Source organism: Phoca vitulina, unplaced genomic scaffold, assembly GCF_004348235.1.
Source record: "Phoca vitulina isolate PV1807 unplaced genomic scaffold, GSC_HSeal_1.0 scaffold23, whole genome shotgun sequence".
NCBI classification, from domain to species: domain Eukaryota; kingdom Metazoa; phylum Chordata; class Mammalia; order Carnivora; family Phocidae; genus Phoca; species Phoca vitulina.
The window spans coordinates 7,544,285-7,556,099 of NW_022589726.1; the positions used below are offsets into that span (position 1 = coordinate 7,544,285).

Sequence of the window (11,815 nt, forward strand, 5' to 3'; positions counted from 1 at the left end):
ATGAATTAAAAATGAAATGTCTTCTTGAAAGTCAGATATTTTGACATAAAACATGACATTATTAGTTTTTTTTAAGTACAGGTTCCATATAAAAATTATAGCAGTGGCCAAGCAAACTTTTGCAAATGCCTTCACTGTATTAGTTTGCTAGGGTGCCATAACAAAGTACCACAGACTGGGTGGCTTAAACAGAAATTTATTTCCTCACAGTTCTGGAGGCTAGAAGTCTGAGATCATAGTATGGTTTCTTCTGAGATCGCTCTCTTGGCTGGTAGATGGTCATCTTCTCCCCGTTTTTACACGGTTTTCTCTCTGTACTTGTCCTGTGTCCAAATTTCCTCTTCTTACAAGGACACAAGTCATATTGGATTAGGGCCTACCCTAATGACCTCATTTTACCCTAATTAGCTCTGTAAACACCCTGTCTCCAAATATGGTCACATTCTGAGATACTAGGGCTTAGGACCTTGTAATAGTCTGAATGTTTGTTGTCTCCCACCCCCATTCCCAATTCACATGCTGAAACTTAATGACCAGTGTGCTAGTATGAGGAGGTAGGGCTTCTGGGTCATGCTTAGGTCATGAGGATGGAGCTTTCATGAATGGGATTAGTGCTCTTACAAAAGTGACCCCACAGAGATCCCTCACCCTTTCTGTCACGTGAGGTAACAGTAAAAAGACACAATCTTCAAACCAGGAAAAGGGCCTTTAGACACTGAATCTGCGAGCACCTTGATCTTGGACTTCCTAACCTCCAGAACTGAGAAATAAATTTCTGTTGTTTATAACTACCCAGGCTCTAGTATTTTGTTATGGCAGCCCAAATAGACTAAGACAGACTTCATCATATGAATCTCGGGGGGCACAACTCGGCCCATAATACCCACTAAGCATCATTCCCTAGCTATTAAGTTGAAATAAATTAATAATATAGATTTAGCCTTTGGTGAGTTTTAGATGTAAATTTGACTCCATCCTTATCAATTAATTGTTGAATACTTAGTTGCATGATGCTCAACTCAAGTTTAACATAGTATAGTGGGTGAGAGCATTTAAATTGGAATCCTTGCTGTGCAACCAACTGATGATGTGACTTTTGGCAAGTTATTTATCCTTTCTTAGGTCTTTTGCCTCATCTTTATAATAGGAATCGTAATACCTACCTTATTGGACTATTATAAGGATTAAATGAGATGGATATGTCATTTAAACTAAGTGCTTAGTTAACGTCAGCTACTATTAATTCTTGTTGGCAGTCCAAAGGCAGAAGGCACTGAATTGTGACTAAAGATAATAAGCAAAAACAGATGTGACATTTAAAAAATGTAAAACAATGCCATTCTTTTCAGTAAATTATTTTTTGGTTTGGAAAATAGTTTTTTAATAAAAATAATGTAGACATGTAATTCATTTATCTTTTTTAAAGGACTTAAATAAAATTTTAAAAATTGTTTTAATTTCTTATATGACAAATGTTGTAATTTCTAAGATTGTAAAGAGATCACAAGACCAAGAAGTTTGAAAACCACTGATGCAGACTATTATATTTTATCAATGAACCATAATTATTCATACCTTTTCCTGTCGAAGAATTTTATATGGTTCCTTCTTTTTTACTGGCAAAATCAGTGCTGCTCTGTTTGTCCCTGTATGTGTCCCAGTGTGCATAGATAGGAGTTTGCCTAGATAGGGGAATATACCTAGAAGCAGAATTGCTGGATAAAAGGGTACATACAACTTCAGTTTCTTATAACAAGTAAAGGTGAAAATATGCAGACTCCAGAAATATATTAAAAAGTGGAATTAGCAGGACTCAGAGCGATCGGCAACTCCATATGCAAGGTACAAAGTATAGCCAGAGGTAGGAGGAAAACAGAGAGCAGTATCTGAGAACTGTTTTTACGGAATGTAATTTTGGGAAAGGTGCAGTGGGCTCTGTCTGCCTGCGTACATTTTTTTTTCTGCAGGCCTCCTCACACAAGGCTTTGATCCACTTGATGCACTTTGGGGAATTAGTGGTGGCAGCAGCCAGCTGTGGGCCTTGGAACAGCTGGGAATTTTGCTTGTTCATCTTTGTAGAGCTTTGCCTTGAAGTCATCACCACCTAGAGCCTGGACAACATGGGGTCACCGTCTGAATCCCAGAAGCCTTTGTAGTTCTCAGTGATTATTCAGGTTGGGCGTTCCATGGGAGAGCCCTGACTGCAGAGGCCCTACTGGCTGGTGCTTGTTGTGTAGCATGCCTTTAAGGTGGGGAACCAGTGCACTTCTAGTCAGGTATTCAGTGCTACCCACTGTGCCTCCTGTCCCAGGGGCTTCTTCCAGTTCGGTGAGGGAGCTGAAGCAATGTTCCGTGTGACTTTTAAGCCTGGTCCCTCCATCAGGGGCTAAAGTTTCCTGAAGCCGGTAATTTAGTTTGTCATCTTTGTATACCCAACATAGAGCCTATCACAGAGTGCAAGAAAGACCAAGAAAGAATTCTTGAGACATCTTTGGTGCAAAATGGTGGTTTTATTGAAGGATGGGGACAGGACCTGTGGGCAGAAAGAGCTGCTGCACCTGGGTCTTGAGGAGTGGTGATTATATACTCCGGAGTTGTGGTTAGTAAGGAAAAGGGAGGTTTCAAAAGAACTTTGATATGCTAAAGAGGATGGACCTCCAAGGTACCTGTAGATACCAGAGGTCTTGCCATTGTCAAGTTAAGGTTCTTTTCCCCTCTAGCAAGGTATTAACATTAAGCCAGGAGATTCCTGGAAGAATATCACACATGTCCCACCCAGGAGTGGGGGGTGGGGGGAGGTTGCAGGGTGTCAGCTTATGCTTTGTCCTCAGCCTGCCTTTCGCCTCCTCATCAGTTTTGACAAATGCGTACATTCATGAGATCATCACCCCAGAGAGGAAAATTTAAGGGCTTCAAGTAAAGATGATTTCAGTTCCGATTCTCCAAGAACACGTGATCTGGGATGATTCCGTTTTAGGAAATCCATGAGTACCGTGTGAACCGTGATGCAGGACCTGAGAATGTAAAGGTCAGCTCTGAGCTCACTACTTGGCAGGCAGGGTCACCTGGCCAGGATCGCTCTTGGGGTTAGAGTGTCGGAGCTAACCGGCTCACGCACAACGCCCTCCCGCTATTTTCCTCATTGTCCAAATCCCCCTTGGAAACCCATAGGGGAGGAGTCAAGCTCCAAAGTCGCACTTCCATCAAAGGAAATACGTCAGCGCCAGACTCCGGAAGGACCCGCCTCTCAAGGCTTTCCGGGGCATCTTGGCTCCCGGCGTGCAGTGCGCCCGCCCGGGACTCCCAGGAGTTTGTGGAAGGGGCTGCCCGGAAGGCGGAAGTGCGGAGGCTTCCGGTCAGCGTGGTTCTGAGTGCGGCGTCTGAGTTTCCGGGTGAGTTCTCCGATTTCCCGGTCTAGTGGGGAATGGAACTTGGCGCTAGATCCCGCCGTCCGTAGAGAATCTTGTCTCAAGCCTGGTCGCTCTCTGGGTAAGATTGAGCCCGGCGGAGACGCAGACCTGCTTCAGGGACGAGGGTCTCCCGTGGTCTTGGTGGTGGCCCCCGGGCTTCCCTGTGCTCTGTGCGTGGTGGAGCCCTCCTTCTTCGGTAGTCTCGCTCAGGTTAACCTGGGCCCTCAAGGTTGTTGTTTACCTCAACCCTTCTATCCTTGCCCCTCGAAGTTTTGGGTTGTTGTAGACAGGGGAACAGAATGAGTTGTGATGGGCGTCCAAAAACTGTAACTCCACTAGTTATCCATTCAACAAAAGCACACTGCATTGGGGCATCCAACGGTGAACAAGGTGTATTTAGTTAGTCCCTGCCTTCGTGGAGCCTACAGTCCACCGGGGATGACAGAAAATAAAGTAAATAACTTCAGATTCCTATTTAAAAGGAAAGAAAAGGATGATATGGTGGAGAATAAAGGAGGGGAGTCTATAGGGGTGGGGGTCAGAGAAGCCCTCTCTGAGGTACTTAAGCGAAGGAGCAAGCGTTAGGAAGATCATTCCCAGGCATAGGAGCAGCAAATTGGAAAGGTGCTAAAGTGGCCATAGTTTGGACTTTTAAATTTTTCTTTCTTTTTTTCCAAAATCATGTCTTAATGTTTTATTTAACTGCTTGATTGTGTATAATAAATTGCACATGTTTAAAGTGTGTAATGTAATTTTTGATATTTGTATACAAACATCCATCAGCATAATCAAGATAGTGTCATAAATCACTCCCAAAAGCCTTCCTCCCAACCCTTTATAATACCTGTAATTCCTTCCCATTCCTTCTCACATCCCATAATGTCCCTAGGTTGTCACTGATTGAACTTTTTTCAGATGTAATTGGTACTTGGGGATGGGATGGAGCTTGGAGCATGAGGTGTGACAGTTGAAGGAGGCAGGGCTAGGTCACAAATAATCTTGTAGGTCATGAATATGAGGTGGGATATCATTAAAGAATTCCATGAAAGAATGAAAAGTTCTAAGTTTTTAAAAGCTTACACTACGGGCACCTGGGTGGCTCAGTTGGTTAAGCATCCAACTCTTGATTTCAGCTCAGGTCATGATCTCAGGGTTGTGAGCATGGAGTCTGTTAAGATTCTCTATCTCTCTCCCTCTCCCCCCACCCCCTGCTGGCACTCTCAGTCTCTCCCTTAAAAAAAAAAAATTAAAAGCTCATACTAACTGCCATATGGAGTATTCAGGGCTGAGGCTAAGGGGTGAAGAACAGCAGGAGTGGAAATAGATAAGTTTAAAATAGCTACATTGAATTAAGGGGAGGATAATGAGGAAGACAGGTGGCATGTCCTATAGGCTTCAAGGAAATCAAGTGTAAAAACATTTGGGGGGCATGGGTGGCTCACTCATTTAAGTCAGACTCTTGATCTTAGCTCAGGTCTTGATCTCAGGGTCCTGAGTTCAAGCCCACGTGGAGCCTACTTAAAGAATACAAAAAAAACCCCATGAAAAAACAAAAGCCAACCATTTTGTAATTTGAAGTTGTTGCATAAATATGAAGTGGTAATGCTCTTTGCATTTGGGGGGAAATTAAATTTCTGCATCTTGTGTGGAAACTCCAGGAGCTTTCAGAATTGGCCTGACTTATTGTTTGCCAGCGACCATAGGGAGTTTGATTGGGTGCTCTTGTTATTTAATGCCTGTATATGCCATGTTGACCCTCACATAATTTGTCCATTATGCCATCATAAATCATGAACAGAGTGAAGTTTTACTTTCCGTTTGTTCATGTTTTGTAGAGATACCTTTTGACCTGGTTTTCCAAGGATTTGCCCTTTTTTTTAATAGTAAATTTTTGCTTTTGTATATGTATTTCTGTTAGCTTTTCAGGTAAAATATGGCTAAAAGCTTACGGAGTAAGTGGAAAAGGAAGATGCGTGCAGAAAAGAGAAAAAAGAATGCCCCGAAGGAACTCAGCAGACTTAAAAGTATTCTTAAAGTAGATAGTGATGTTTTAATGAAAGATGTTCAAGAGATAGCAACCGTGGTGGTACCCAGACATTGTCAAGAGAAAACTCAATGTGTGGTACAAGATGAAAAAGGTGAGTTTATGTGCTTCATTTTAAAAATAATAATTCTATCAGTTTCCTTTTGTGACTCTTTTTTCCCTCTTCGACTGTCCTCCGATCTTTCCTGCACGTGATTCTATGCTAAACTATTTTAAAGCCAGTTCACGTGAGTAGGCATGTTTTGGATTATTCAGGGTGTGCCTTTGGTGCTTATACAAGAGCCTGAGTGTCTCAGAAGTGCACAGTACAACAGCAGTAGACAAACGTAGATGCAGCCTCATTGGAAGGGTACACTATTCAGTCAGGGACTGGGCAAGATAGGAGATCTTTCTTCATTTTATCCTTTGCAACATCTAGTTCCCGTTCAAAAAATCCTTATATGCCATTACATTATTTTCCTGAAAAATCAGAGTTTCCCTGTATTCGATTTCGACAGATTCTAGGTACCTCTGTCTTAATCATAGTCTGCAGTTGGAGGCTGTGTATAGTACTAGTTTCAGCACGGGAAAAGGCTCCTTGGGTTTCACATCCTATAACAGTTTGGCAGCAAACTGAAATAAGTGCGCATAATAATCAGGCTCTTAAAATAGAAGTATATTTATGTGGGGTCCAAGGAAGAGAGCAGCGACCCTCAGCCTTCCAATCGGAGAAGTTTTCCCTCTTGGCTGATACTCTCTCAAAGGCCAGTTTCTCCATTTGTGTTCTGAATTCTCTCCATTCTCAAGGGCTGTACTCATGCATCCTGCTTATCAATCTCTTTTCACACTGGGTCATTCAAACGGCATAAATGTGTTCTGGAATGTCCCTTCTCAAAAAAAGAAAGAAAGAAAAATCCTTCCTTTGATCTCACACTTCTCAGTCTGTTGCTTTATTTCAGCTCTCCTTGAAACTTCTTAACACTTGTGTCTCTGTTTCCTCATATGTACACTGCCTCTGCCCATTTGCTCTTTTTTTTTGGTCATTGAGGTAAAAGTCACAACATAAAATTAATCATTTTAATGTATACAGTTAGTAGTATTTAGTACATTGATGATGTCCGACTATCACCTGTTTCCAAAACATTTTCATCACCTTAAAAGGAAACTATACACATAAAACAGTCTCTCTCTCCCTTCCTTCCCACAGTCTCTGGCAACCAACCACTAATGTGTTTTCTGTATCTATGGATTTACCTATTCTGGATATTTCATATAAATGAAATCATAACACGTGGCCTTTTGTGTCTGACTTCTTTCATCTACCGTAATGTTTTTGAGGTCCATCCGTGTTGGAGCATGTATCAGTACTTCCTTCTTAGGGCTGGGTAATACTCCAGTTGATGTACATACCACATTTTGTTCATCCATCCTTTGGTGGATGGCTATTTGGGTTGCTTCCACCTTCTGGCTGTTGTCAGTAGTGCTGCTGTGGACATTTGTGTACTTACTCTTGTTTGAATACATGTTTTCAGTTCTTTTGGGTTTGTTTGTACTTATGAATGGAATTGGCTAGGTCATTTGATCATTCTGTTCACTGGTTTTTATATCAGGCGTGCCATTTTACATTCCCACCAGCAGTGAATGAGGGTTCTTCACATCCTCGTCATACTTGTTTGTTTGTTTGTTTCTTTCTTTCTCCTTTCTTTTTTTGGGTAATTGCCTCATCCTACAGGGTGTGAAGTAGTACTTGTGGTTTTGATTTGCATTTCCTCAGTGACTAATGCTGTTGAACATGTTTTCGTGTGCTTGTTGGCCATTTGTATATCATCTTTGCAGAAAGATCTTTTCAAGTCCTTTGCCCATTTTTAAATTGGATTGTTTGTCTTTTTGTTGAGTTCTAGTGGGAGTTCCTTATATATTCTGGATGCTAGATGCCTATTCACTTTTGAGTCTTAGATTTATTCTCTAGTTTTCTCTCCTGCTTTCTGTTTTCTCTTGTTATACTTTCTGATTTTTATAGCTTTATTATCTATTTGTTACATTGATTTGTTTAGTTTTGCTATTGTATTTTTAATTTCTGAAAGTTCTTTTTTTTCTTCTTTCTTTGTTATAGCCTGAGGTTCTTAATGGACATATCTTCTCTGATCTCATTAAGGGTATTAATTATAGTTTGAGAAATTTCGATCTACTCTATGCATTGTCTGTTCTCTTGAGTTCTTCCCCGAGTGCCCACCTTCCATTCCATTATTTTTGTCTTTCTCTTTCATGTTGGAGGCTTTCTCCAGTATCTGGTGATCAGTGGTTGTTTATATTTAAAAGTAAAGCACTGAGATGATGAATGGAAGCCTTCCAGGGAGGGGACGAGGTGTGGGGGAGGGCTTATCAACTGTTAGACTTGCAGAATGATTGGACTGAACCTAGGTGGTTTTGTTGTGGAGGATCTATATCAGAAACTAGATCTCTTCTCTTCTGTCATCATCCTCAGAGAGGAATTCTTTCATTTCCTGCCCATGTCCATGTCTGGCTACCCTCCTTCTTGGAGTTTTTCAGGAACTCAGTAGGGATAGAACTAAGGGTGAGGGAGTCTCTCCATTTAGTAATCCACCTGTTTTCAATATGGTTGCTCATCTCTGCCCTCAGGTTCGCGTTTCCCCTTATTTCATTTTCTCAATGAGTTTCGTAAGCCACAAACCTAGTAGTTACCTTGATCTCTTTTCCCTTTATCTCCCACCTCTAAACCATTAGCACATCTTTAATACCTCCAAAATACAGCAGGAATCTGTCCATATTCCTCCTCCTTTCATGTTTGCACTTTAAGATGACCATTATCCCTTGCCTGAACGAAGATAATAGCTTTTTTACTTCTTTCTTCAGCTCTTGCTCCCTTTCGATTCATTTTTGACATATCAACCAGTATAATATTTTTGGAATGTAAGGCAAGTGATGGCATTCCCTTGCTTAAAGCATCTCATTGTCTTTCCATGTGCTCATCAGAGCCTACCAGGTCCTACTTAATCTGGTTCTGGTGCTTTTTTTTAAAAATCCACTTAACACAGGCTACAGTTTGCTTTGTTATGCTCCCTTCAATAGAACGTCGTAAGCTCCATGACAGCAAGGAGCACATTTGGACCATTGTATCCCCAGAACCTAGAACAGTACCTAACAATCATTCAACAACTAGTTATTGAATGGCTGATATATAGCAGGCACTATTCTAGGCACTGAGGAAACATGATAAATATAGGAGAAATGGCCTCCATCCTGATGGGATTTACATATCAGAGGAGACTGAAAGTAAACCAGATAGATGAATTAATATAATGTCAGGCAGTAGAGATCATGGAAGACCCCATATACCCTGGTGAGTTCCCAGGGAAGGACATTCTGGGAAACATTCACAGCAGATAAGGTTGGTGATAGATGTACCGCAGCATGGCCGCACTGAACTTCCTGCCAGGCCTTCTGTTTAGTGGAGCTGGATCTCTGGGTGTTGCCTGGGTAAGAAAGAGTGGCAGCCCAGCATATATCCTTTCTTTTCTTTCTTTCCTCTCTTTCCTTTCCTTCCTTCCCTTCTTTTCTTTTCTTTCATTTCGTTTTGTTTCATTTTTAAGTAAACTCTACCCCCAGTGTGGGGCTCAGACTCATGATCCCAAGATGAAGAATCACATGCTCTACCGACTGAGCCAGCCAGGCGCCCCTATATCCAGGTTTTCTTTCTTTTTTTTTTTTCTTAAAGTTTTTATTTAAGTAATCTGTACACTCAACATGGGGCTTGAACTCAGGATCCTGATGAGTCGCATGCTCCTCTGACTGAGCCAGCCAAGCCCCCCCATCCAGGTTTTTCTTTGTCATCTGCCCATCTCTGTCATCACAAGCTTGTTGCTTACTGCTCCACTTCTTCCAAGTACACTTCTTTGGAAGTGGCCAGCCATTCCTAATAGTTCATTTGCTTCTAAGGCCTGTCCATTAAAAGCGTCGTTGCGCTTAGTAGGCTCAGCTGTCTTATTTAGCTCAAGAAAGCACTTAATCTGAGAAATGTTCTTCTGACTCACAAATGCTCACAGCCATACACTTACCCTTCATGCAGTGACTCAAACCCATACATCCTAAATGTATGTTTCCTGTTTAACTTTTACTATTCCAAAAATGGACACTCATGACAACATTCTTCAGAAAGTTTCTTAGTCACTAAATGACATCTCTAGTTCCTTATAAATACTTTTTATGTCTTTCATGGTTGTAGGAATACATGGGAGCATGTCTGAGTCCATTGAATGTGCTGTGAGGAGTGTTCAGTGTTAGTCAAGGAGCATTCCACAGAAAAAGGGACTTTTTTCTTTTGCAGTTTCAGACCACTTTCAGTTCTCATGTTCTTATTGCATTCACATGCTTTTTCACAAGATCGTTTCTTCATTCATGAGCATGAATAGTTTTCTGTCTTTTATTCAGATGACATGAAAATGGAGACTGAAATTAAGAGAAACAAGAAGAGTCTTCTAGACCAGCATGGACAGTACCCCGTATGGATGAACCAGAGACAGAGGAAAAGGCTGAAGGCAAAGCGAGAAAAAGGGAAGGGGAAAAGCAAAGTAAAGGCAGCAAAGGGTTTAGCCTGGTAGACTCTTAAAAACTTGAAAACTCCTACATGGGACAGGCCTTTGGTTAGAATGTGTACATGGATTTCAACTTCCACCAAATGAAAACTTGGTTTCCAGATTTCACTTGGCCTTGTTCTTCAATTCAAACCCAACTTAACTCCTCAACTTTGTTTTGGGAGCTTGAATAAAATCTTTGATGAATGAAAGCTACACCAATACTTTAATTGGATGCTTCCCAGTGTGCAGGGATTCTCAGACATTGCAATTCTATCAAGTGTTACTGTGGTTGTAACTGTTGGGTCTTAGTAAAAACAAACAAACAAAAAAGATCTACTGACAAATTTGAGGTGATTCAGGTTTAAAGAAAACTTTTATATAATTTAAAATAGAATGTCAGTGGATCTTATAAGCACTACTTGTTTGGAGTTTTGATTTTAATTTAGAATAAAAGATATTTTGTCAAGATCTTGAAGAGCTTTTCTTTAATACATCCTTAAGGTTTTCTAGTAGTAGAGAAGACCACCTTCAATTAAATTGTTAAAAAAAAACTTAAGTTTTTTTGGTAGAGTATTAACATCTACAAATTAGTATGCTCCATCTGTTTAGTAGATAGATCATCCTGGGAACTAGTTTAATGGTCTTCGGTTTTTATATTGTGCAGCCTAATATAACACAGCATTCCGCAGAGTATGTTTCTCAGAAGCAGTTTTTCTGAATGCATGGTGAAAAATATATTTCATAGTCACATCAGTTTGGGAAATGCTACATACTTGGAAGATTCACAGAAAGTATCAGTATAGTATTCTAGAGATCTAACAGTAAAGAAAACTATTCAACTTTAACTCTTTCAAACTAGTGTTCTGAAGAATAGAATATACTGTTGGAAATGCTGGTAAATGAGATGATTTTCGTTAAGTCTGTCTTGCTACAGTTTACTAATTTCACTCTTGTTTAAATTTATTTTTAGTTAGGGAATTTAAACTTTGTATTCCCTCTGAAATTTCACGGTAGTCCTTTTAACCATCCTTATATGTTCACTGGAATAACATTTATTGAGTGCCTACTAAGTGCTAGGATCTTTTCCAGATGCTCGGGACACAAAGAAGGAGACTGAGGAGGTTTTGACCTTGTGAGCATCTACTCAAAAGAGGCTGTTAGCTTCAGAGGAAAACCAAGTTAAAAGTGAAGTGGTTGGGGGTGGGAGGGATGGGGTGGCTGGGTGATAGACACTGGGGAGGGCATGTGCTATGGTGAACGCTGTGAATTGTGTAAGACTGTTGAATCACAGACCTGTACCCCTGAAACAAATAATACATTATATGTTAAAAAAGAAAAAAAGAAGATAGTAGGAAGGGAAAAATGAAGGGGTGGATATCGGAGGGGGAGACGAACCATGAGAGACTATGGATTCTGAGAAACAAACTGAGGGTTCTAGAGGGGAGGGGGGTGGGGGATGGGTTAGCCTGGTGATGGGTATTGAGGAGGGCACGTTCTGCATGGGGCACTGGGTGTTATGCACAAACAATGAATCATGGAACACTACATCAAAAACTAATGATGTATGGTGATTAACATAACATAATAAAATTTTAAAAAAATAGTGAAATCTATTAGAGTAAAGTCACTTGGTCATCAAGACACAGATTTATGCCAGGCATGCACTAGGCTGTGACACCATATAGAGAGAAATAGGAGGACGTGACCTAAGTCTTTGAGGAGATTTGAATCTATAAAATTTAATGCCAGTAAAACCTTAAAATTATTTTATATAATAGACTTTTCTC

The 11,815-nt window shown here is 40.7% G+C and overlaps 1 protein-coding gene across 2 annotated transcripts; it reads left to right on the top strand.

Annotated features, from left to right (window-relative positions):
* The first annotated feature begins 3,283 nt into the window (after positions 1 to 3,283).
* On the top strand, positions 3,284 to 10,437 carry LLPH (LLP homolog, long-term synaptic facilitation factor). 2 transcript variants are annotated; one of them, XM_032421033.1, is made up of 3 exons: positions 3,284 to 3,392; positions 5,329 to 5,548; positions 9,883 to 10,437. In XM_032421033.1, exons 2-3 carry the CDS (start codon positions 5,344 to 5,346, stop codon positions 10,050 to 10,052), a joined length of 375 nt encoding a protein of 124 aa, XP_032276924.1. In that variant the 5' UTR covers positions 3,284 to 3,392; positions 5,329 to 5,343; the 3' UTR covers positions 10,053 to 10,437. The 2 variants fall into 2 exon arrangements, with proteins under 2 accessions (XP_032276924.1, XP_032276925.1); XM_032421034.1 differs by lacking the exon at positions 3,284 to 3,392 and adding an exon at positions 3,399 to 3,489.
* The last annotated feature ends 1,378 nt before the right edge of the window (positions 10,438 to 11,815 follow it).

Coding starts and splice junctions, on each gene's coding strand:
- LLPH (XM_032421033.1), top strand. CDS start 5,344: ATGGCTAAAAGCTTACGGAGTAAGTGGAAAAGGAAGATGCGTGCAGAA. Junction 5,549..9,882: donor TGTGGTACAAGATGAAAAAG/GTGAGTTTATGT, acceptor TCTTTTATTCAG/ATGACATGAAAATGGAGACT.